Source organism: Bombus pyrosoma, linkage group LG9 (genome assembly GCF_014825855.1).
Source record: "Bombus pyrosoma isolate SC7728 linkage group LG9, ASM1482585v1, whole genome shotgun sequence".
NCBI lineage: Eukaryota > Metazoa > Arthropoda > Insecta > Hymenoptera > Apidae > Bombus > Bombus pyrosoma.
The window spans coordinates 1,229,039-1,256,635 of NC_057778.1; the positions used below are offsets into that span (position 1 = coordinate 1,229,039).

A 27,597-nucleotide genomic window follows, 5' to 3' on the forward strand; every position below is an offset into this window, starting at 1 on the left:
GCGCATGCGTTAGAAAGGAAGACTTTCGCAGGCGCCACCTTGTGAGACAGTCCTATCGCAGAAGTTATTTCGAGTAGTTCTTCGGTGGTTGTGTTAGTCCGGTTTTCCCGTGATTTTTTCCGATCTCAAAGGATCCCGGTTACTGCTACTCCGTTAAAAAGAGTGAGTATCGGACTCTAAGTACGCGGACTTTTATTCTCACGTTGCATTCGATAGTTAGTACGTTGATCTGACTGTAAAATATACTGCAACCAGACGTGACAGGTTCTAGCAAAATGGCCGTGCACGATTTACAACAAACGGTTGTTCCGCGTTCGCCCGATGATCTTCTAGCAGCGCTTTCTGACCGACGTGACATTGCCTGACAGTGTACACTCGATCAAATACCGATTAAGATACCGGTTGATGATTTTCGGCCAGTCATCCAACCATGTTCCACACATATTCAACATACATGTTGCACGTCACTTCGAATTGATTTTTTCGCGAATGACCGTTTGCGTCGTGCGGTGGTACAACCGCTTTGCCGCAACTCGCGAGCCAGCCTACTTAAACGTTTGTACCGAATTTCAGTTTTTTCTTCAGCCTCGAGCATTATCTTATCTGTCAGCTACCAAACAATGAGAAATGATCAGATTACATCTTTTGACAGACGTTGTTTGTGCGAGTTGCTGTCGACTCAGCGATCAGCTGTCGAGTCTGTCAGCGAACTGAATTCTTTCTGATATTCTTATATCTTCGGAATGTTATAACATGGATTATTTGGTCAGTCCTCGTCGCTGGCTTATATCTCTTAAGGTTACGCGAATTTTTTCATGAAAATTAGCATTGTTGTCAAACGAGTCTTGAATTCGTCCTATTCGTACGCGCGTAAACGAGTCACGGTAATGTTTGAAGCAGTGAACGATTTCGATCAACTCGTGCCAATATGTAAGGAGATTAGAGTCGAGAGAAGCGAAGCCACAGGTAGATTCACAGTGCACGGGGTCGAGAAGGCCAAGAGTCGCTCACCCGTACTGATGATCCCGGAAATAGTCGTTGCAAAAATTCATTGGTCATTAATATCACATACAAATGCGCCTTAGCAAAATCGCGAATTAGAAAGCAACTCGATGGTTTAATCATTACCGTCTGAAATAATATCTGTATTTTCCTTCATGTTTTTCTGTGAAAATTTTCTACGAGTTTGAGTTTCTTCCTTTTATTAAACATGGTTTTCTGCTCAGAGATATAATTTCATCGAATTATATCTACATCTAACTCAATTCGTAATAAAACACTTTCGAAAAGTGGGGTTGTATCTAGTCGAAGTGGCGTCAATACAAGACGTATCAATACCATTGTTGATATTATTAAAAGAGATTTCGTTGATTGATTGAACAATTCTATTATGAGTTTTTCTAGTGTATATTAGCGTGACTGGCCGTAGGGAATTAAAGCAGGCCGTGATGAATATTTGAATGCACCGTAAGGTGAAATACACGGCAACGAGGGTGGGCGGACAGCCGGTTTATCGATTACGGCGCATCGCGCCGATAAGCATCGTCATAAAGCGTCGCGACGACGCAGCGCGCTTTCTCGATTGTCAAGGTCTTTCCTTTTAAAGTATTTGTTCCCACGACACGTTTCTTTGCGTATGAAAGACAATCAGGAAGATTGTTTGAAGAGAGCGTTTTTTGATCGTTGGGTCAGACTCGAACATTACCGGGGAAAGATGGCCGCTCTCGATTCGTTCATTCTAATTGGCTGATTTCGTTTCGTATTCGCCAATTACAGTAGACTTTTGTGACCGCCGTTCAATCATCGTCGTCTAATTGCGTTCCTGTTTATTTGGTCGTGATCCGCGTGTTTTGCCAAATGTTATGTCATTCCACGGATCGCATCGCGAGGGTGGGTTTGGCAGGGGCTAAGGAATATAATCAATATTCTGGTCCTTGCTGTTTCTAGCTGAATAAAGTGTTGCAATACCATCGAAAACTTTCGTTACAAATAAAATTTCACAATTTCAGTTTTTTATATACATGATCAGGTTTTATTTAAGGTATTAATTAAGAAAATTTAGTGATGCAAAGGGGAAAATATATGGATATGTTGATATTTACAAACGTTGTTTACAAATACTACGTTTAAGTATTATCTAAGCGATCAGTATAGTTATACAGAAATACCGTACGTATTTAATTTTTTTTCTCTTCTTCTTTGATTTTGTGTAGTGTTCATATAAAATTATTTGATATAAAAATTTAATATATTGTTAAGGTTATTAGTTGGGTTAGGATACAACTTCTCAAAGAAAATAAATACTTTTATTCTTTGGATGATGTCTGATTTATAACATAAAATAAAAATTTTGAAATGGACATTTTTTAAAAACTAAAATTACAATTGTGTGCAAAAATCTTCTACATTGTTGTTAAGTTTAATGTTTCTGATAGTGAAGATAAAAAAAATGAACGAAGTTTCTTGTTGAATCACCTCCTGTTTTACCATCGATGGAAAGTAAAATAAATTATGAGAGTTAGGAGCATGTTATTGTTCCGATTAAGGATTTCAGGACAAACCGCTCTCACACATTCGTCTGAATTTCCTTTCATGCTCGTGTATTTCCTTTCTTTTCTTATTTTTTTTATTAAATAAGAAAACAACTGTTACGCTGGAAGCATTTTAAACGGTAAAACCTAGTTAAACAGTAACTTTTGTAGGAATACAAAAAATTATATTATCGTTTTCTCTCTGAGAAATTAAAATCATATTTGCTCTTCTTTCATTTTTTGTTATTTAATTTATGTAATTGTTAGTAATTTTTTCTTTTCTTTTCTGGTAACAGCTGTTAATTATCGTTTTGAAATGTTATCTCTTTTCCCATAAAATTCAATGAAAAACAAAGTATTATTTAATTTTAATCGATCGATTGACCAAGAGGAAGATGTATTGCATTATGATGTTGAAGTATCATTTGCGACTGAGGAATGACAGCACGTGGCGAGATTGTTATGCATGTGAGATCTTCTTTAGACGCAGTAACTGTAGCTGTTGAACAAAATGGATATGTTTATGTATTTAGAATTGCACATTTTACTTGTAGATTTCACTAGTTAATTATATTCATAACAAAGAACGAACTAAGAGTCTCTATAATTACAAATTTGAATCCTTATGTTGTCAACATTGATTATTTCCCAATCAAAATAATCTATATAAGAAAAGATCCCGATAAAATTAAGAAAAAGGAAACAATTTTATAAGAAAAATAATCTTATAAATTAGGTGGCCTAAGACAAATATAAAAAGGAAACTTTATTACTTTCTCTCGGAGTGTAATTTCATTTTAGTCTTTAGCATTCAACGAAAGAATTACTATAATTCTTCTATAAAAATTAGATACTGTATATCTCAGTTCAATAGACAATTGTTTAATAACAATCTTTGATTCTAGAATATAATGACCATAATCAAAATTTATAATTTTCAACGTACTCTATTTCCTTAAACATGAAACTGTGTTAAAAATTAAACTGTTTATTTCCTATTGTAGGCGATGTCGATGGCTGGGTATTAAAGCAACCAGGAGCTGACTGGAGAAAAATCTAGTCGCGCTCATTTGAATCACTGTTGAGTATCAGCCAATAAACACACGCAAGGATCATGAAAATGGTGCTGTCTCAACGTCAGAGGGAGGAGTTGTAAGTTCCAAATTTTCTCATTTATCAAAACCACTAGAAAATCTGATTATATTACGTTATTCTGACTACGTTATTCTGATAACGTTATTCTGATTATATAGAATCAAATAGATCAAATAGATCAAATAGAAGAATATCATTTATCTCTACTCGTCTGGGAAGGAGACAGTTCATATAACCGTTCATATAATAGGAATTCATCGACTCTCCACGCTTCCTACGATTTTTTATTCAAATAAGTAGAACTTCATACTCAGATGCGTAGATTTAATCGATAGGTATTCAATTGACCGAGTATTTACTAATTAAAATTTCGTTTCAATAAACGAAGTTCAAATGAATTGATTTCTGGCTGTTATTATTTAAAAATTCTTTAAATTAACGAGTGTAATTACAAATATTGTATAAAAAGTAATATCGTTTCTTTTGAAATGAAGTCATCTTCTTTAGAAATAATTATTAAACATCATTTACATCTTATAAACATCATATATATCTTTTGTATATCTACTTATATTTAAAATTTTTTATTTTGTATATTGAAACTTCAAAATTTCTTACATAATAATTTTTATGTTTTTATTCTTTTTTTTCTTGATAGCATGGTATTAAAATGTAATTGAAAATATGCATAGGAAGAAATTTGTTGAACAATCAATCCTTGTAAGATCTTAAATTGTTATTATAACTGTGACAGTTCTTGCAATCGAAACGGGATCGAAATTGAACAGTAAAGATGTATTGTTATTGCAAAACATCTACAGGAAAGAAGCACGCTGCGTGAAATTTTTATCGCGCGATTATAGCCGGAGCATGTTTTGTAACACGCAATGCATACTAATTAGTAATGAAGGAGCACTAGCGATGGGTTAGAATATTCTGATAATGAAAGAGACAAGAACATTTGTTCGATTTTGGGTAACCCTTATTCGTAGAACTAGTTTAGCAAATCGGTTGGAAACCACGATAAACTAATTTATGAAAGACTGAACAGTAGTTGTAGGATTGGAAAGTGTTGAAAAATTCTTGTTTGGATTCAAATACTTTTCCAAGTATATGAGGAATTTGATAAAATGTATCTAAATGTTTTAATCGTGTATAGTGTTAAATGTTTAATTCTGTATTTTAATAATTTTGCATGAATAGAAGTAGATTTAAGAATGTATGTGTTAGTAGTTGATGATTAATAATTTCGAGATGTACATCAATTATTTAAAAATACTTAAATTAAACTTCACAAAATATTTCATTCTGTGTAATATATTCATAACAATTAAAATAAAGCTTTAGATAGATAGATACTTTAAAACATTTATTTAGACATTGCTTTTATCTTAATAAATCTACAACTTTTCACTTCTTTACTTTTTTTATGAAAGGAAGTTGTTCAGCGATATACATTTTATTTTAACGAATATATAGATAACAATAAGTCGATCAAAATAAAATGGGCAAAAAATAATATGTTACGAACAGTTGTTTGTAAATGAAAGTACATACTATTTACTGAAAGAAACTAAGGTTCGGTAAAGTATACATGTTATGTGATTCTAGTAAGAATTGTAAGATTTATATGGTAGTAATAACACAGGCAACGCACCAACATGTCAATTGTTACGCGCATGTAAGGCGTGCATAATGAGTAGAATCACCGCGAGAACAGGAAAAGATGAAAGGGATTGCAACGTAACGAAATTTTATCCAGTAAGGTCGCATTAATCTCAGTTGAATACGCGAGAACAAAAGATCCTATTGCGTACTAGCCACTTTCCTTTTCTTTCATTTTTATGGTGATATAATTTAGGGATTGGATTCAAAACATTACGAATATCGAACTCTGAGATCACTCTGTAAGTATTGCAAAACGTATAACATTTAAGATATCACTGATAAGTACAATTAAAAATGAGACGAATAAAATGCAATTAAATGTTATGTGACGTACAAAAATAGCACTGGCAGACGACGGTATTGATTTCATCTTCGTTAAGAATAATCAATTATTAAGATGATAGGATATTTGGGAGGAAATTAGATTACATTATACATAGCGATGTTTTCAGAGAGAGAAATGTAGTCTGTTAAAAGTATCTTGATAAATTTGTTCCATGAATTTTGATGGAACCATGATGGTTTTTAGGTAATGCATTCTTTAAGAGTGAGATGATGTATTGCTCTTAATATTTAGTACGATTTTGATGAGAAAGATGGTGATAACAGAGCGATGATGATAACTTAAAAATGTTTTCGTATTTCTTTTCGAGTGCTTGTAAAATGTTAAAAATCGTACATATTTACCACAGTCTTGTTTCTCTTAATATTATGAATTCTTCGAGAAGAATTTTGAAAAATCTAGTGGCTCCACCTTAATTTTATAGAAGTTTAATTAGCTAATGAGTTTTTGTTTGAACAGCGATTGTAAACATCAGAAAAGTGAATGTCCTTAAGTAGTTAACATCTACTTAAAGCTTCTCTCATTTTGAAAAACAGGCGTGTCTCGTAAAAATATACAGTGCAACGTATGACGAAATAATTCTAGCGAAGTTGGTAGAAAAATTGAGATAATACGGAACTCTTATGAAATTATATAATTTTCATATAAATCTTGGATTAAACTGCATTTGCATATACCTTTCTGGCTGTAGCACCACATGCTAATCATTGGAATTAAGCATAATTAGTTTTATTCTTATCTTGAAATGTCTTGATCCAACGGTTGGAAATTTATATCGAGAAAACTAAATATACAGATTAAATAAGTGAAACCCAAGTAAATATGTAAAATGATAAATTGTTCTAGAATTTGAAAACCTAGGAAAAGACAACTTATTAAGTATTTATCTCTATCCGTAACTGAAAAAGGTAGTTTAAAAGATATTTACTTTTCACTTTGTTTTTAAAATTTTTAGTCGACGAATTTTGAATTAATTATTGAACTTGTAATAGATATACACGTGAGAAATTATATCGAGCATGTAACGATAAAAATAATAATAATGCTAATAGAGTAACGCGAATAATAATTACTGGTGGATGAATAAGTAAATTAAAATGTTTATTGTACCCGTGTATTTTCTGTATTTCGATGTACATACGGAAATCAAATATGATGACTGTGTGATGATTTATTCCGTATAATACGTTTTCATTCGATTCCCACGAAATGATCTGTAAACATAAATCTGACTCAGGTTCGTTCGGTACATGAATTAACCAGTGTCATCAATCATGAATCACTATACCTCGTATTTCGAAATGGGATAGCAAATGGAATAGAAAGAAACGAGCTCACGATAAAAGAGAAACCCAGCGAAACTACCGTTTTAAACAAATATTTCTGAAGAAATATATTTATCTTTCTCGAAAATGCAAGCTTGCTAAAGATCAAACGAACATAACACACTTCCACGTTGTGTTTCAACGAGAAAACGTTTTTACGCCCTGTGGAAGTATTGTGAAATAATTTTGTAAATGGAAGCAAGTTACTTCAATGAAAAATATCGAGGAGGTTTTGTAAATATTTTCTGAGAAGTTAATCTTAAAATAAATTTATTCAATAAAGGAATTGATTAATGTTTAGCCAATTTCAGCGCGTAAAATAAGAGTAAACGTTGCATATATATCATGAAGTTAATGTTACTTTCAATCGGAATGTTTTACCTGTCATAATGACGTCATACGTAGTCGATAGGATAGCCATAGTGTATAAAAGTGTCATTCATGAACGCGTGATGAGGCGTGTAATATTTTCAAAATAATGAGTCTGTTTCAAAATTTGTATACCTAAATCCATCTTTTTTCCAATTATAAAAAAGTAAAGAAGAGAATCAAATTAAGGGAACATTGGTAAAAAATTAAGATATCTATATCTGTTTCAAAATTCACTCGTGACAAATTTCTCTGATTCGAAGATTTTTCTCACCAAATGATGATTAATTTTACACTGCGCGCATCAAATTCTTTTTATGTTTTTCATTCAATTATCATTACATATTTCGTATATATTGCTCGAAATATTAAGTGTCGTATATACTCGATTCGCTAGAACCTTCAGTCTCCCGAGGCCTTACAATTTCAAATACTTCCTCTGAAGCTATTTATCTCGCTCCTTTTTCAGTATATCAGCATTTTATTTATATGCATCTTTCAAAAATCTATACGAATCTCGTTAAAAATGTACAAACTCACGTGTATATACTTTACGATATTCCTTCAGTTATCGCCACTTTTTATTCCATTTGCTTATTTTCTTGATGAATGAAAGAGCTAAAACTATCGTCGAACTGAAAGTGATTTTCATCGTGTCTGCACGAAACCTTATAACTATCCTCGAGCGATCAATTAATCGGGTTCGTTCGAAACGAAGGGACTGAAATTAGCATGGCAAAAATCAATAAGTCAGCGTGACGAAAAACTGTGCGTTTCTACAATTTTCTCCTTGAAGGGGGACTGACGGTCGCGGTCGGTTGTCGCGTCGGGAGCCAAGGGTTGTCGGTGTTCGCGATACAACCCCCCGCCCACCCTTCGCGATGTTATTAATGGGAAAACGGGACAACATCGATCGTGGTGTCGATCGATGCCGACTAATTCCGGTGACGTCAAATCGGTCGTGGATCGGCGCGTGTCGTGCGCGGCAGCTGGCGCAGGAGAGGGCGTCTCTTGAGCACGCGCGAATAGCGGGATCGATAACGCGTCGAACCGGTGGACGACGGCTGCCAGCCTGACCCGGGAGAGGAAGAAACGAACGAGCGGGGAAATGCAGAACGACGCAGCCTGATATCCGTTAATAAAGAATGGATTGATACAGTTTGAATTGATAAGATCATACAGTTTGTTTAGGAAATTTTTGAAACAGGTGCTTATGGATAGATCGCGGATGCTTATGCGAACTTACATTTTTATCCTGGTTAATGAAGCGGACCTATGCAAAAATTTATTTTTGCACTTAAATACCAGTATATATATTTTATGTCTTTTTTAAAGTTTTCTATATATAGATGAGGTTTAGTTGGCGAGGAAATGATAAAGTAAAATGATCGGAAGTGCAAAAGGATGCGGTTGATATTCACGGGCAAAAAACGAATTGGTTATGCGTAGATGCAATTGGTCTAGGAAATTTTCTAAATACTTATTAATTGTTTTTTCCCCGTGAAACTGCTAATAAGGCGATCAGAAATGCAAAAGGACGCGGCTGATATTCGCGGACAAAAAACGAATTGGTTACGCATAGATGGCTAGGAAACATTTCAAATAGTTATTAATTTCTTCTTTTTGGGCAACCGTTAATAAAGTGGTTAGAAATGAAAACTGACGCGGCTGATATTCGCCGGCAAAGTTTGTCTAGGAAATTTCTGAAACCTTTTTTTTCTTTGTATTTTACGCGCGAATGTTACATAGTAAAGTAATCTGTAAGATCGATGCGTGTGGTTTTAGCTGAACTGAAATGTTTGAAGCAGGGCAATTCATCAACTGACAGTTATTAGTAAATTGACAAGTTATATTAGCGTCAAAAAAGGAAACAAGAATAATAGTGTTGATTTGGCTTAATATGTTACAACTAGAAAGAGTGGGATAGGTTCGTAAGGAATTAAGCGAATTTACTCTCTTGCCATTATTTTTAAAGAAAGCAACTTCCTACTGTCGCTTGTGTGTTATTAATTGCATCTCTCAGGAGGCACACTGATCGATACCATAAATTGAAATAGCAGAGGAGAAGGATGAAACTACAAGAATTTTCAATTCTTCATATCATCCTCTTGTAATAAATAACCTTACGGAAGTAAGATCGTCTATTTTTATGGAGAAATTCAATGCTAATCATATAGGGGGATAAAAATGAAAGTGTAATTGATCAGTTTGACTGCTGAGAAGCTCGATTATCAACTAGATTCTCTCCTATTCATTTGATTGACCGCCTACAGTTATACATTTTTCTGTTCTCGGAGGTGAAAATACTTCTGATCGTGAGAGGATTCAGATAGCGGTGACTAAGCATCTAAACACCATTCCACAAGAAAATTTTTCTATTCTCTTTCGCACATTTCTGGAACAACACAAGACGCGTGTAAAACGAAAAAGGGATTACATTGTAGTTTAACGAATGCATTTTTCTCCATACCTATTTAGAGCTTTATTTTTTTATTGAATTATTCGTTCGTGCAAATTGTATATATCATTATATTATTTGAAACTATTATGTAAATAGCTTGGATTTCGCAAGACTGTGGAAGAAAAGTGAATCACGAACGAAAATCATGGTTTTACAATTAACAGGCTGAAAATATGGTTGTGAGGATTAAGTAGGTCAGAATGTAGAATCGAAGCATGATATAATATGCAGGGAATGTGTTGCATGCAATGAATGTTATAATTTCGATTGCGAAATAAATTTTTCTCAGTCTTACATCATCAGTGGACGATAGCTTTAGAGGAATGACATATTTTTTTTAAAAATTGTTAATTTCGAGAAGTCTGCAAAAATGATAAAACAACATATTTATTGAGGAGTGTCATGAATATTAAATAAAATTACTATATAAAATAAAATTTAAAAGAACGCCATTGTAATTCAAAATTGTTGCGAAGCAAAACCTAAGAGTTATATTAATCGCGAAAGAAAAAGATGTTTTCGTTGCCAAATAGTTGAGTAATAATTTTCTACGTCGAATCTTCTATTTCCTGAAAAATGTTCTTTTTTTAGTTGCGTCACTCCTCTAGCAAAGCATACGGTAGAAATTGAGCGTTCAATACCGTATAATACGAATAGGAACGTGTTTGAATTTGCTTCGGTATTTATCATCAATTCTATTAGTTGTTGTAAATATTTATACGTACACTAGCCTAACTTGAAAATTCACACAATTTATTTACATGAATATTCGAGTTACTGATCTTATCATATTTAAAATCTGCCAGTAAATAAATTATATTATTAAATTTCACAAGTTAGAAACGTCATTTGCGACAACGTAGTTATTTGATAATGAGATATACCTATTGATAGTTGATTATAGCTTTTCAACGCACATACTCGTAATGGACAGGTGCGTTGCGAAAGAACTTTCTTAGCGGCATATATGGAGGTACTAAAAAACTTTATTGAAAGCCAAAACGATATTTACAGCAGGTATTGCGAAAGAGATATAGAAGAACAATGTATCGAATGAGTGGTACGCACTGTGGGAAAGTTATGTTAAAATAATATCGACACTTTGAAGAACGATGGTCTAAAAATAAAAATGATAGAATGTTTGAGGTAGTGTGCTGATTGTGAGTGCGAAATTCTCAAGTATCTTCCTCGTTAACATATGAATTGGGACTCTTTCAGCTACTACTCTATTAGGAATCCATTGACAAATGAACAGTGACGAGTACTATTTATAAAAATTATATAACTAAACAAATTTTCTGTAACAGGTGGTAAATATGTATATCGTTTGTCTTAATTAAATTATCTGTAATAAATATATACTCTTATCATAAACACTTTTAATTTTATGCAAATGAACTATTTTAAATTCTAACAAGATGACGCGAAACCGAAATGATTTCATTTGATTTATTTTTATCTAGCTTAGATATACATATTATTTATATATACGATTAGTATGCTAGACAAAGGAGGTCGTTCTATTAATTGTAGTCTTTAGTTTTGCTCTAAGGGAATAATTAAAAAATTTAAGGTATTTAAAAATATCTAGTATTACTGAAAAATGTTGATAATAGTAGAAAGTATATGTTGTAATAAACGAACGAATACAACGAACGTCAGCATACTAATTTTATGAATTTATGCGAAAACATGATTATAGGTTTCTCTGATACTGTGAACTTGAACTTGGAATACTTCACTCAATGAATCTATTACCTTAGTTAGATCGAGTTGTGGATACTTAGAGCGAATTAATTTTCTTTCACTATCAGCAAACATATTCGCGCCAGTTGATTAGGTTTACACAACGTACGAATTTCGCTGCGTATGTAAAATTCTGCGAAATTTTGCGATTGCGAAGGAATCATTTTCCCGTTTTCGTTTATTTCAAAATCTTTTCGTTAGAGTTAAATTATGTTAAAATATTTAAATTAATATGCAAAATGATTGTTGCATAGAATGAAATTCTTAAATTCTTAATCACTTTGATCACTCTGATAGTTAGATAGCGATAGTGATAGGTAGTGTTAAGAAAACTGACATTGAACCGTTAAGACATTCAAAATACCTAAAAATGACGTGAATTTTGTTAATAGAAAATTACAACGTCAGGAAAATATCCAGGATACGATTCAAAAGAAATGAAAAAATTATATGTAAATATACATGAGGCAAGTTGAGTTCATGCTGCAGATAAATTTCTTAACTGGATAATAGCTCCAATTATGGAACGATAAAAGTCCCGGTTAATAGACAAAACGAAGAAGAAATAATCAAACTGTCCTTTAATTTACATAAATTCTACTACCTGATAGCATTATAATTTTACAAATTATAACAGGAACGTTTTCGGAGTAGATGTCCGGAAGTTTGAATGACTACATAGATGCGTCATTATATTAAAGTGTAATAGGATCTTTGGAAAGAATATATAAGACCTAAGGGTGGTAAAGGGTTTCATTGATCATCGCAGGTGGCCACTTAGAGTATATCTACCTCTTACCAGGCTTCGGGGTTTACGATTCGGTGCTCTTTAGAGTCAAGTGAAACTTACGCCTCGTTGTTAAAACGTTCATTGATCCATTCATGATCGATAACTGAACTTGCTCTTTTTTCTTTCTTATTTTGTTTGTATTTTGTTCGTAAAAATCGTCTGGCCACGAAAACATTGAAATCCGGGAAACAAGGAAATTGCTACCTAGGAATATTTGACGAGCCACCGTTGGCTAGCTTTCGTCGCAGGAAACGATCGATTTCAACTCGGAATACTTGATGAAGCAGTTCTTTTTTGTTCGAGTTCAAACCGACCATTAATACAGAAGTTATGAAACAACGAAATTAGTGAGCTAATCATGATTGACGCAAACCAATTATTATCACTAGACTGTGGACTTTCATCTAAACTTATATTTTTATGAATGCAATCAAGTAGAGAAATGGAACCTAAGCAATTTGTTTTAACCACTGAATAGATATTATAACGAGTAATATACTTCTATATTTTCTATACTTTTGCATATTATATGTATTCTGTGCATCTTTGCACCTTTAAATTTCACATAGATGTGTAAAAATACACAGTCTAATGATAATTGGAAAGTTAGCAAGATCAGCAAAATTAATAATTTTTTAATATTTAGTGCATTAAATGTAAGTTCTAACAAAAATTATACAATAATTGTAATTTACTATAAAAATAATATGTAGTATATCATATTCTAATAATTAAAAAATTACTATAAAAATTGCTCTAAAAATTTACAATTTTTCTGTGAATTTCAGTATTTGGTGGCTCTTTCATTAATAATTTTAAGTTTAAAAAAGTAATTATTATTACTATTTTCTTTGGAATCTCCCCATTTAGTTGTTAAAATAAGAAACGATAGAAACTAACGTTTTGTAGGCTAGTGAAATTTACAACTGAATTGGCAAGTGAAATGGAATTTTCAATTTATTTCTTTAAGTTACGGGTAATTACGATATCGCAATTATGCACACGGTTGAGCACGATGTTAAAGGGAAATGAGATTCGCTGAATTCCTTAACGAGACAATAGAGGGTAAAAGAACGTGGAAAAAGGTTTTTTAACTGTGCTTTAAGTCATATAGAACACTCGAGTTGAGTGTATACACGAAAGTTGGGGAAGATCGTCTTGGCTGCAATGAGACCTAGCAATCGATAAAGCTCCTCCCCTTCGCGTTGGTCAACGTTTCTCCCATTCTGTTTCGTTAACCATGTAAGAAAGTGGAAAATAATAGGGGAGAAGGGTGAAAGTGGTATACAACACGATCGATACGAACCACCGTGTAAAAGGGTTTCAAAAGCATTCATTTTTGAAGAGATGTAACAGAGAATTGCAGCCTCGAGAGACGACTTTTTTAACGACGCGTTCCGCGTTCAGCAAAAAGGATTTGTTTCGTGCTGCACGTTATTACAGTAATAAAAGACAATGATTTTTTTGGTTCAAATTTATGTAACATTTTTTATTTTCTTTTAATCGAAATCTTTCTCTGACTTTAATAATAACGTTTAGTAATATTTTATTTTCGAATATCTATAAATATTATTATATACTTGTATTAACGCATAATTTTCTTTTTTAATTGAAAACTTACTTCTTTATATAGATTTTTACTTGTTATTATAATTTAAAAGTTACATCATTTGTAATAATTAAAATTAAAATGGGCAATATTAATAATATTCACTCCCTGGTATTCATCAACACAGTTATTATTACACGATCTCGGAATCATGTCGGTTTTACGCATAAATGAAACATTATTTATAGTCTTAGTAAAATTAAAAAGGGAATAAAATCGTGAGATCAGGTTTAAAATTACATTAATACGTTCATACTATTGTTACAAGATCTAGATTATTTATTGTATATTCGGCATCTTAAACCTTACCACGAAATTGCTATAAGTAGTAGGATGGTCGTGACACGAAACAGTGAGTGATTTACAGCAGAAAAGGGTTTTATTCCACTTGATGTGAATTGTTCAATTGAAGAGTTGAAATGATAGTAGACTATGTTACGGTCAGAACTGAAGACTTCCAATGGAAATAAAATACTTTTTTATGTATATTATCTCATTTACATTATTTGTCACTTGCATGTAATTGATTTTTAGTATTTAACATATTTATAAATCCAGAGAAAGAATAAGTGGTAAAGAATATATTTAGTTAAAGACGAGTTATTCAAAATAAAGTTCTCTAAAACTGATGTAAGAATTGAAATATATCATTTTAATATTTATAAATATTTTTACCATGCAGAATTTATACCTCCTTCCGCTAAAAATATTTTTTTTACTATCTCTTTTATCGCTTACGTCTTTTATCATTTCAACTTCACAATTATTCAAGTAACTTCTTAAGAATCTTTGTTTCAGCATCTCGCACGCTCTTGTCTAATGCATTATTTATGGAATAGTTACTTCCTCGACTTCTCTTTGGTATGTTATTCAAAGAAAGAGGATTGTTTACGAAAGTAACAGGCTCGTTCAACTAGAAAACTTTCGTTGATCGATGTAAGAATCACTTTCTAAAAGCTACCTTGTTATTCCGGCTTATATGGAACTATAATTAAAGAGTTGAAATTTACACGTAAATCATAAGTAGCAAGCCGTGCCGATAGATTTTATTGCAGAGAAATTAATCTGCGTTATCTCGCATACTTTTATTTATGTGTGCCCTGTTAAATGTTAATAGCCAATTAATGATACAAACGCGTTGATTATCTAGTAGAACGTATTCCGTGACTACGTTTATTTTATGCATAAGATTGAAGAAGGCTTCGAGTGTGAATAGAAAATGATTTACAAAGAGCGTTAGAAACAAAGATAATATTCCGTTTTTACTGTAATGGGGTGCCTGGTTAATGTAATTATTGGAGAAAATATTAAGTAAACATGTACATATATCAGTTTTCATGTAATTTGCAATTATTAGATATTATACCATTCAAATTGGTGAAAAAGACGATATTCTTTGTATTTTATTTTAAAGCAAAATTCGTTCGTATTGTTGGTTTGCTAGAAGAATGACATAACTAAATTTCGAAAATAGAAAGTAATTAATTACTGAATTATTTAGTTATGGATATTTTTTTTCTCTTACAATTTGGCTAATACCTTTTGGATTTTAATCTCATGACAGCTGATTTTTAATTTCGTAACAATAACCACCAGAAAAATTATTTACGTCTTTTGTATCACGCTAATACAGAAGAATCGTAGGTTTTATTCAGTCTAATGTGTAGAACCCAGATAAAGATGAACCTTGTATTGTTCTTAAAGGTACGCGGACTTCACAGTGTATAATTACATTACTTACGTAATTAGAAATACTAACAAAGTACTAAATAGAACAAAGTACTAGATAATATATCACTATTACTCTACCCTACATTTATTCTACTACACTTGGTAATTTGGCAATGAAATATAAGGTTCATAATTAATTGTACATAATATGAAAATATTTCCAAGCTGTTTAAAATTTAATGCAAAGATACTCCATAATGATTGATGAAATATACGTACAGTGAAAGAGAATTCCCGTCTAAATAAATTAATTAAATTACCCACGCTATTTGTATGAAATGAATTGATTTAAGAAGGGCAAAAACAAATTCAGGCGAAGAATCTAAGCAGTAGAACCGCGTACGGATGCAGTTCTCGTGGCGCGTACCTGCGATGGGAAACCTTATATCTCGAGTACGCGATACCCGTTGACGGGTGTGTTAAGGTAAATGGAAAAAGAAGAGCAAAAGAGAGTGGAAAGGGATCGTCTTCGCATAAAAGAAGATCACATCGGCTGAGCGACCTCCGATCCTTGAAATTCACGCGAGCATAAAACAACCAGAATCGTTTTGTCTGACCTGTTTCGTGCATAGCAATCTTTGACCCACTAAATCGATCGAAAATCGATCAACATTCTTTCTTCTTCCGTATGGCGCATACTGGCCCAAGATCGAAAAATCGAAAGGTTCAGGTCGTTAATTAGTTACAAATTTTTGTACATAAAAATAAATCCTAATACGTTTATAACAGACCAAAAGTTAGAAAATCAATTTCTTCGCTAGAAACTTTTATAAGTAATGATAGGACTAGAAGATAATATAGACGTATGAACTATAGTTGGGTTAATTTTGGTTTTTGCAAATATATAACGTAACTGATTTTTGCGAGGAATAACACGACAGATTAAGAAATAGGAAATCCATAAATAAAAGAATTATTATGTCCAAAAGAGTGGGAATCCGACTGACGAGTGAATAATAAACGAAACAGTAATTCATTAGTAATATTTATTTCGAAAATATTGGAAAAAGAATTAAATTTCGAAGCGTTCTTAATAATTTCAAACTTACAATTGCTACTTGAATTACTTAAGGTAAATTCATTGGAAAATAGCTCTAAGAAATCTATAAATAAATAAATCATTTTTCGGTCGTTTAATTTATTTTTTTTAAACCACTGGATTAAATTTCGTTTATGTGGACCAGCGTACGCCGCCTCGAGTGACGGTTCGACGAATGCGTTTTCGCTCACCTGCGTAACTTTCTCTGCTCGAGATTAATCGACGGCCGGGTCCTAAAACAGTTGAATAATTAGCGAAATGGCCATGTCCCGATAACTGGAACGAAGAGCAAAGTGGTTCGCGGCGATAGTAATTTATTACGTCTCGTCTCTCGTTTCGATCAAGTGAAAGGTCTCGGTGGATCGTTGAAAGAGAATCGATCGCGCTTTCCGGCTATTTGCTTTGTTTGCCGGCATTTGAACGGTGCGGAACAAAACTCATGGTGATAATTCGCTACGTACTATCACGTGAAGCAGGTGAACAGAGACGAACGACCGACTTCAGGCCTTTCACCCCGGCATAATTCTGCCCGACTTTCAATCTCTTTCCCACGTACTCAACCTGTGCCCTCTATTGTATCGGCCTACGTTGCGAACTGTTGTTAGTGAAATGTCATTATTGAAAACCATAGCTCGACCACTGACCGTGATACGGTGGTTGGCGCATTTGAGGCGTTAAAATACTTCGGAGATATTAATCTAAGCTATATGGAAATGTTGCACGTAGGAATGGAGACTGGCTGATATTGTATACAGGTAATAAGCCTGCTAGAATAACTATAGTACGGTGTGAATACTGTGAGAGCATTTGTATAATAGGATTCTTTTAAATGTCTTCGATACAACTCGATCTAAAACTAAATTTTTTTTTATATGAAAAGCGATAAGTTAAAATTAAATTAATAAAGTTAATCTTTCAATTTATCAATAATATCAGATCAAATTAAATAGGAATATTTCCTACATTGGAAAAAGAAAATTTGTCATTGCAAAATTGTTGGCTATAGTGAGGATTTTTTTTCTATTTCAAACTAATTTCCTCTGAAATTATAGGCGAATTTAGTAGGGATGACAATCTTCGAAAACTGATTTCACGAAGAAATATCGAGCGATGAAGATTTTTCTGTTATCAAACGACAGTGAAACATTTTTGTGAACTGTTTTTTAATTTTCAATGTCTTTATCGTATATTATCATCTCATTTTTATGAGTATATTTTCATTTATATCTGTTTACTTTTAATACCACGAATATGAATCTTTTCTAATATCTTTCAAAATGGAATGTCTGTAGTATCCATTACTTTTTGCATTTATGAAACGTGTTTGCTCTCGCATAACACGATTTCCTACAACATGTCTTCGATAAACCATGAAACACGTCTTCGTGTTATAACAGGATTACCTGTACTAGTACAGGTCCAAAGAAGAATAAATTATATACATATACATATACACTACTGCTCAAAAGTTTGAAACTACTTAATAAGACGAGAATATGAATTTTTTAATGAAAAGAAAAGTACAAATAAGACTGACGATACACTAATATTTTGAACTATTGTATACAGTTGTTACTTTATATTTATTTAAAATGATTTATTGTATTATGTCATTGTGGTTCGATTCTTGACAAGATACTGTCGATTTAAAAATTCGAAAAACATTATAGCGAAGTTAATTTACTAATAATTATAAAAAATTTAAGTTAATTTACTATCTAACTACCTGTTATTAATTAATAAAACGATGATATAATAAAATAACAAAAAGGTTTAATTTAATATTAAGAATAGCGACCTGTATCTGTGAAGCACTGTGTATTGCGAAGGAGGAGCGACGCGTGTAAGTTCGCAGAGTTATTTCACACGTTGAAGCGACGAAGAAAGTTTGTTTCATGAAATGAGGCTAACGGAGAATGTTCAAGTACCTCTGCTACTTCCGTTAATGCAAAGATCTCATCTTCCTTCATCACGACGGGGATTTCAAAGGCGATAACGTTCCATTTGTAAACAAAAACGTGTAATTCAGAAACTATACGGATTAACAGATTATTAAATACACATAGAAATCGGTGGTTCAACTTTGATGACTTATATTAGTGACTGAAAGTAGGAAACCTCTTGACATTATTGGTTTACGTAGCAAACAAACACGATAAGATTAAACCTGCGAAGATTAGACTGTGCTTGTTTAATGATTCTAATATCTATTTTATAATATCATGTTTGGGCCAACAGTACTGCTATTTATTAATACAAATTTTTTGATACATGAAAAGAAATCCTTTAAATACAGGAGCGACTCATATATTTTTAACGTATTGTTAGTATGTATCATATATTTCGAAATTAATAATATCATACATAGAAAAATTTCTTTCTTAATGTAGCAAGAAGCAAGAACCGTAAATTACACGAAAAGGATATATAATTAATTTGCAATTTTTTAAACGAATAAATTAAAATAACGATGTTTTAGAATCCTGAGTACTTTGAATTCTCTTATGAAAAGATATATGTGATACTGCCAATAATGTTTATTTAAATCATACATTATTTAATTTTTTTAGTGTTGCTTCTTTATGTCAGATACACGGAGTTTAAATATAACTATGTACTAACGTATAAGCAACAAGATAGTGCGAAACAAATTGCCTTGCATCGATAATTGCTATACAGGAAAAAGTTGTCACACACGCGGTGCTTAATGAATTATGCTTCCTACTTAAAACTGGTTTTGATTACAAGGTTACACACAATATCGGAGGCGTTGTTGTTAGCTACCTCCGCAATATGTCATACTAAAATTAATCTATTATTTCAGAAATAAGGCGATTGCGGACTATCTAAGCACCAATGGCTATCAAGATGCGCTGGAAGCGTTCAAAAAAGAAGCTGATATGCCTGGGGAAGTAGAAAGAAAGTATGGAGGTCTTCTGGAAAAGAAATGGACTTCCGTCATACGCTTGCAGAAGAAGGTAAAAAGATTTTAGAATCTTTTTGCAGTTCTAAAACTGCTAGTTAATAAATTTTCTACTGGTAAGTAGATTAATAAGTAGATGTAAGAAAGTACATTTAAGAGAAATTACTTGTACAGAGAACAAAGTTTGTAGAGAAGATGTAAATATTTTTTGGCAAATTCTGAATATGTATGAAAGATATTGCAGTACTGGAAGCATTAGTTTTAATATGTATGGAAATATTATTTTCCAAATTTTATATTCACATTAGAATTTTAACATAGATTCTTAATGTCAAGTTATTCCTTGGACTAATTTTTGTTAAGATAACTCCTATAAACTAAAGAGATTATAAGAGCGTTCACTTTTGTTGAAAAGTACAAAGACAATTTGCAGTATTGTTATAGGTGTTGTTGATCTCATGAACTCATCAATTAGTCTTTGTCTATTATTTGTTATCAGGCATTAATTTCGAAGTATTGACTTACTACCTTTGAAATTAATTGCTTTTGTTACACGTAATTGTAATAAATAGGATAAAAGGCGACCCCATAAAATGAATATGAGTAAATAGTTAATGAAATATTGTTTCAATGTTCTAGGTAATGGAATTGGAATCCAAACTCTCTGAAGCAGAGAAGGAGTTCATCGAAGGAGCACCAACACGTAGCAAACGATCACCATCCGAGTGGATACCAAGGCCACCCGAAAAGTACAGTCTTACTGGACACAGAGCTCCCATCAACAGAGTCATTTTCCATCCGGTTTTTAGTCTTATAGTATCTGCCAGCGAAGATGCCACCATTAAGGTAGGATCACTTACTTTTCAAAGTAGACAGGAATCGTTGAAACTAAATGGCAGATATTTTGAAACGAGTATGTTCTTAATCTAAGAAACGATATTCATGGTAAACGACTTCGATATACTCGTTTCGAGCCAAGCCAATTGCTTTCAACTTTTTTCCAGCCGTGTTTCCTCTCTGTAAGTTATCCTTATTTAGTTTTTATTAAAACTGGTTTTCTCATTTGTGTTAATTTCACTTAGGTGTGGGACTTCGAAAGCGGCGAATTTGAAAGAACATTGAAAGGACACACTGACAGCGTACAGGACGTTTCTTTCGATGTCTCCGGGAAACTGTTAGTCTCATGCAGTGCAGACATGTCTATTAAGTTGTGGGACTTTCACCAGTCATTCGCCTGCGTGAAAACCATGCACGGGCATGATCACAGTGTCAGCTCTGTCGCATTTGTGCCACAAGGGGATTTCGTAGTGAGCGCCTCTAGGGATAAGACCATCAAAATATGGGAAGTCGCGACAGGGTATTGTGTTAAAACGTTGACGGGACACAGAGAGTGGGTACGAATGGCCAGAGTCAGCCCCTGCGGGGAACTAATTGCTAGTTGCTCGAATGACCAAACGGTACGGGTTTGGCATGTTGCAACAAAAGAAACGAAGGTACTTTCATACGATCAAATCGTAAACTTATTTTAGAATCTAAGGTTCATTCCTTACGATATAATTTTACTGTGATTTGTAATTCAAAATTATGCATTTAGTGTAGGGTCTCTTTTCATTTTGAAACAGAGGATTTTTTTGAATATATTTTCTTATCTACTAATTTGTTGATCGTCGGATAGTATTTTGTATTAGAATCTTTATTACCACAAGTGTGTGATAATAAAGCATTATATAACGCAATTAAGTTGATTTTGAGACACTTGGCTACGTAGCGTAATTGTTCTGCCAGGTAAAAATTAATCAATTAGTACGAGTAGATTAAAAACGAATGTTAAAAACGAGGTACTTTAAATTGAAATCTGATGACAGTAATCCTACGAAGCATTTAAGTGATTTGGATAAAGTTACTATATTATTTTACTGAGTTGTTGTGCAGTAAACCAGATGTATGTGATCACATTTTTAGTAGTGTTTTATTAACAACTACTACTTGTAAAGCTAAATAATTGTATTTACAAAACATCTACAATTTATAGTAATAATAAATTCTAAAGAATTTTAAGCTTCACCAGTGCTTCCATTATTTAATATATCATTTTAACGAACATTTCTTGATTTAGGTGGAACTCAGAGACCACGAACACGTAGTGGAATGTATCGCATGGGCACCAGACAGTGCAAGGGCATCGATCAATGCTGCGGCAGGAGCAGACAACAAGGGTGCCCACGAAGGACCTTTCCTCGCATCTGGCTCGCGAGACAAGGTAATTCGTATATGGGACGTCGGTGCCGGTGTTTGTCTCTTTACCCTCTTGGGACACGACAACTGGGTTCGCGGCATCGTCTTCCATCCCGGTGGCAAGTTTATCGTCAGTGCCTCTGACGATAAGACCCTGCGAGTCTGGGACACGCGCAACAAACGGGTAATGAAAACCCTCGAAGCGCACGTCCACTTTTGCACTTCCGTTGGTGAGTATACAATTCGCAAGCGGCCTTCATAGCTTTAACAAAACGCATTTACTTGGAAATTTAAGAAGCTACGAAGGTTTACTTAATCATCCAAGAGGTGTAGCTGAGTTGCCGATTAAAGAGATTAAGTGATCATATAACATATTGAATCATTTTTGTTATCTTACGTATGATTAAGTGTTTCGATTACATAAGTTAGGATATTGTTATTGCATCTCAAGTTTCGTTTTGATCAATCTTTTTAATATATTCTGTATTTTATGTTTGAATATGAAATAGTTCATAAAATTTATGTATATATAATAATAATTTATGTATATAAATAGATGCGTACTTTAAATGGTTAATTGAAGTGTAAATTTAGATTACTTTAAGATTACTTTCTCAAAATGTTTACGGTTATCGAAGATTTTTCTAAATAGCATTATATCCTAATTAATATCAAAATAAATTGAATTGCATATCACAATATGGCCTTGATATAATGTGAGTTTATAGATTATTCGATATATACACCACCGGTGTGCTATTTTTACGATACATTGATCGGAACAATTTATACATCAATAACTACTAGTTGAATGATAAATCTTATGAATTTTTACGTTGCCGTTGCAAAAATTTCGAATGTTTTTACTTCTTTAATCCTGGAACATGATTAATATATCGTCTTATCTATAGTGGTAAAAATAAAATGAATCGATAATTACGTGAATCTAAAAGCGATAAGCTTATAAAAGTTATTATTTATTTCTCGAAACTGTTGAAACAGTGGCCTAAATATCTTTTAGTACAGTTTTAAATCTTAATAATATTTATTTAAGTGCTCTGTTTTTTGTAACTTACTCTATATGTGGTAAATTTATTTTGAAATTTCTGTTAATTAGAAAAAAAGAATAAAGTTCACAAACTTCGAAGAACTGTTATAGTGATGTCAGTGTAGTTAAAGGAAAAAACAATTTTTATTTCATATCTTTGACAAAATATCTTATCTCTGAGTAATCATAGTTATGTAATCTGTTACTCAAATATAAATAGTTCAACTCTGCCATGATATATCGTATCAAAGATACTATATTATAAAATACACTATTTACATATATAACGTAATAATAAATATTCAAAAGAATAAATGTTTAAACTCCTTAAAATGAAAAAAATATTTTTTCAGTAATCTGCATTTATTGATTATTGCATAAACTCCTCATAAATTGCAGATTTTCACAAAAGCCATCCTTACGTGGTCACCGGTAGTGTCGATCAAACGGTGAAGATTTGGGAGTGCCGCTAGTCACCAAAACATCAGGGTCTCGTTAAACCTTCGTCGAGGAAGAAAGATTTTGGAGAGAAGGCGAACGATGCGCGTCGAATTCGATGAAAAGGGCCGAGAGAGTAAGCTGCTACAAAAAAAAAGTTATCGTACATACTACTATTATTAATATTAATATTATTATACACACATAAACACGTACGATTAAGAGCTCTTTAATTAATTTATAATAAAGTATAATTAGTAATTATTAATATTACATATACGTTTTACGGTAACGAACTGCACGATTCGAGGAGAGTCGGTCGAAATTAACTTTCTTTCATGAGGAGGACATTGCCATAATTTCGTCGACGATGAAAAATAAAAATAAGAGAAGAAGAAATTCAAGTATTTCGAATTGACTGACAAAAAATGTACCGACATAACAATATTGCTTCATCGAAACGATTGGTTGATTGTTTCACAGAAACATTATCCCACTACGAAGCATGTTATAATTGTACATCTGGCTCGTTCGAACGTGTCGTCCTCCTCGATCCATCGACAATGACGAGAATTTCGGCTTGTGTTGCGTCTCTGGAATATAAGAAAAGAACATAGTCGCTCGTTTGCTATGCTGACCTCTCCTCGAGCGTTCTTGACGATGTGACATCGGAAAATGACATCGATGCGTATAGCAAACAGAGATTCGCGCGCGCGTGCGTATACACGTATTAAAAGAAAAAGGTATAAAGAAAGGTATGCGAGGCGTCATCATTTGTCGTGTACTGTGAGCGTCGATAAAATTGAATCCAGCCTCTGACCGAGTATGTGGCATATACCTTCGTACAAAAAAGTAAAAGGATACACGATGTAATAATAACAAAGTGCGAATGGACGTGCCAAACGGGTGAGCAGATTTCAAGTGACGTTGAGAATCGAGTAGCGCCCATTTGGAACGTTTTATTCATACTCCATATTCCGTATGTGCGTACTATTCATACAAGTGGACTATTTCAAATTGTTCCCCTGACAAAAAAAGAGTTAAACGAACGAACGAACATCTAATATGATCGGCCGAAGGCGTACCTAATGCGGAAGGAATAATATAATGTATCGATAAACGAGACGTAGGTTTTCGGCAATGCATGACGTCCAAGCAACGTGCATTATTAACGATAATACTAGAAGCAAGGGACGGCCGAATGGAGCGTGCGATTCGTGAAGAAAATACGAGGAAAATATGTACAAGCATGTATTCGTATGGAAGTACTTGAGCCGCATAATTCGTTGCGTGGGTCCCGAGATACGAGGGGTATTAGTTGTATATTTAGCTCTAAACTACTATTAGCGGTAGTGCAGACGTAACGTAGACAAGAAACATGAGAAAAAAGAAAAGAGAAAAATAGAATCAGGCCACGAGTGTACGATCGATCGGTACAAACACAACACACACCATATATAATATTTACGCAGGTATTCATCGAGACCTCGTATAACAATGCTTAATTGATTAAGGCCGATTTTTCAGACGATATATTCTATTCTCCGCTATTACATTTTTCCTACCATTTTTCCTCCCTCGTCTAAGTAAAAGCCCTGTATTCCCCTGTCCATTTGTCCCCCCAAAAACCTCTCCAAGAGAGAGATATATATATATATATGGTACTAAATTATTTTGATGAACAATAAAAACAAAAGTTCTCATTCAATCGTTTAAGATGGTTCTGCTGTATTACCTGTGTGTTTCGTCGTCGTTCGTGCATCGTTGTTTGCCATTTTTCGATCCATTGATAATAAAAAACCTTGTAGTAATCACAAATACTGGAAATTCTGTTCTTTTGGGAACAACAGTCCCCATTTGTCTACTATAAAACGGATCGGTGAAATTATGGAAATTCTTCCGTAAGGACAAGACCAATTGTAATATTTTTATTCGAATCAAACAGCCTCGTTCGTCTGTCGATTTGAAACTTCGTTTACTTTTTCTTTCCCCTGACAGAATTTAATGTAGCACTCTTGTACAAAACGATTCTTTGGAATCGGAGCGTGGCGGGATCGCACGTCTACACGTATGGTGTTCTGAAAAGGCTCGCGTGTAAAACCAGAACAGACTTCTTTCTTTCTTGTCAACCGACCGACCTCGTGTACCTCGATTTCGTTCGCGAGGCATGTACGATACTCGCAGGTTCCGTAGAGGCGAGCAATGCGTACGATTTAAGTCACGACTCCGCAAGTACATGCATGTCAGTATTTTACATTTATAATATAGAAAGAGAGAAAAAAAAAGCTAACACATACACAAACACGTACACACACTCATGTATATTTATAATATACGATATATATTATACATATATATATATATATACACACACACACACACACATACATATACATACACAAATATAATACACAAAGAACACAGTGTGTATATATACACACAAAAGTATATTATTGTAATTGAGCAGTAAAAACGAAGATACGCGTATCGAACAAGCTAAACTTAACCCAAACACAATTCGATGTTCGGTATTTATACGTAGGATGACGTAATAAAAGTAATGTCGTAGTTGCTTTTCGTAAATTCCGCCGCACTTGCTTTAGTAATTTTTCTCGCTTTTTCTACCCGCCCTTCGAAACAACTAAAGAAAAGACGATGCTGACACGTTTAGTAGAGTAAACAATAAAGTGTTGTCATCATTTGTGATATATACGTACACGTCGATGAACTTTCATTAAAAATCCTTGCGTTATGGAATTGGAAACGAAATTTTTAGCGAATTCATAGGGAAATAAGGGGACAAAGAATAAAAGTCTTTTAAGAAACCGCGACGGCGAGTACAATGCTGGCCTACGCCTGTATGGCTCACAAAGAAAGAGCTTATAATAATAAGATCATCAATAACAGTCTTCTTTTATGAATTTAAAATACAAATGAACAGGTACGTGTGTAGCACATAGTAAAAACTTGGTTACCTTAACAAATATTTTTGTTCTAATAAGATGGTTAGCATATGAGACAATATTGTAGGATTTATTTCATATTTTTAGTTTTTATGTTTTTATAAGTTTTAATTTCATTGATACGTATTAGTGCAATTTTTCTTCTAATTGTAAGAAGTATAGTTAAATAATTATAATAAATAGCAGAGACCTATTAGGTGAAGAGGTAGGAATATAAAAGAATGTCCATTTTAATTTGCTAAACTTTTAGAATTGAATTTATTTTAACTGTGTCCTTAACTTAAATTTATAAAAAAAGTTTCAGTTAAAATTGGCGATCTTATTATATAGTGCTCTTTTTACAAGTTACATATTAAAATTATTTTGTATTCCTTTATATTGTTTCTTTTTCTTTGAGAATCTTTTATTTTTAATATATTAAACCATACAAAGCTGTTTTCTGCAATTAGTAATTATAAAGAGAAAAGATTATAATTTAAGTGGAACATGTAAAAAGTACATGAAGGTTGTAGTCTTTATCCTCTTGTGATTTGAAGTATGTATCGGTAATGATTTTCTAAAATTGTTTAAAAATTTCTAAACATTTTCTGATAAATGAATTTATTACTGGTGATTGCTATGTAATAAAAGTGCCAAAAGAAGATTACTATTGAATAATAGTACTATTTACTACACTATATAATGTGACATATGTTGAAAACTTACCTATCTGATTGATGATACATGGAATATAAAGATTATGGCTAGATGAAATTTAAAAATATCTGGGTTGAAAGGATTGTAGATAATGTTTGGAAATCGATTTCAAGTCATTATTTGTCTTAGATTTCGAATTAGTTTTTATTAATCCTTATTAGATTTTATTACTTTAACAAAATTTCTTTCTAGTCAGTTTTGCAATATATTACGCTTCGTTTATAGTTGCTTTTGCTAATAAAATTAATATAGCACACTTCATCCACATTCTATATTTAACATGATCTGGGGATTGTATTAAGAAACACAGTAAGTATTTTCATCAGTTTTTGTGATGATTTGTGAAAGATTAAAAAGAATAGAGATAAAAAATTAGAATTATATCTTGTAATAGCAATAATAGGAATATTTGGCAATAGACGTGTTTTAATCTTGCAACGAACATATTAATTTTTTATCATAGATAACAATGATAAAACGTGCAATTTTTGAATATATATTTGTAAAGAAGTAGGGAACTGTGTTACCATTAGAGGATAATAGAAGGATATCAACAGTAGGTAGTTTAGTGAATTTTAACGACAGAA

General features: G+C 32.8%; 1 protein-coding gene across 1 annotated transcript; it reads left to right on the top strand.

Moving 5' to 3' along the window:
• The first annotated feature begins 11 nt into the window (after positions 1–11).
• On the top strand, positions 12–26,067 carry LOC122570891 (lissencephaly-1 homolog). Its single transcript, XM_043733832.1, has 7 exons — positions 12–162; positions 3,536–3,683; positions 19,532–19,685; positions 20,270–20,476; positions 20,713–21,123; positions 21,747–22,095; positions 23,313–26,067. The coding sequence occupies exons 2-7, from the start codon at positions 3,646–3,648 to the stop codon at positions 23,384–23,386; spliced, it is 1,233 nt and encodes a 410-aa protein (XP_043589767.1). The 5' UTR covers positions 12–162; positions 3,536–3,645; the 3' UTR covers positions 23,387–26,067.
• The last annotated feature ends 1,530 nt before the right edge of the window (positions 26,068–27,597 follow it).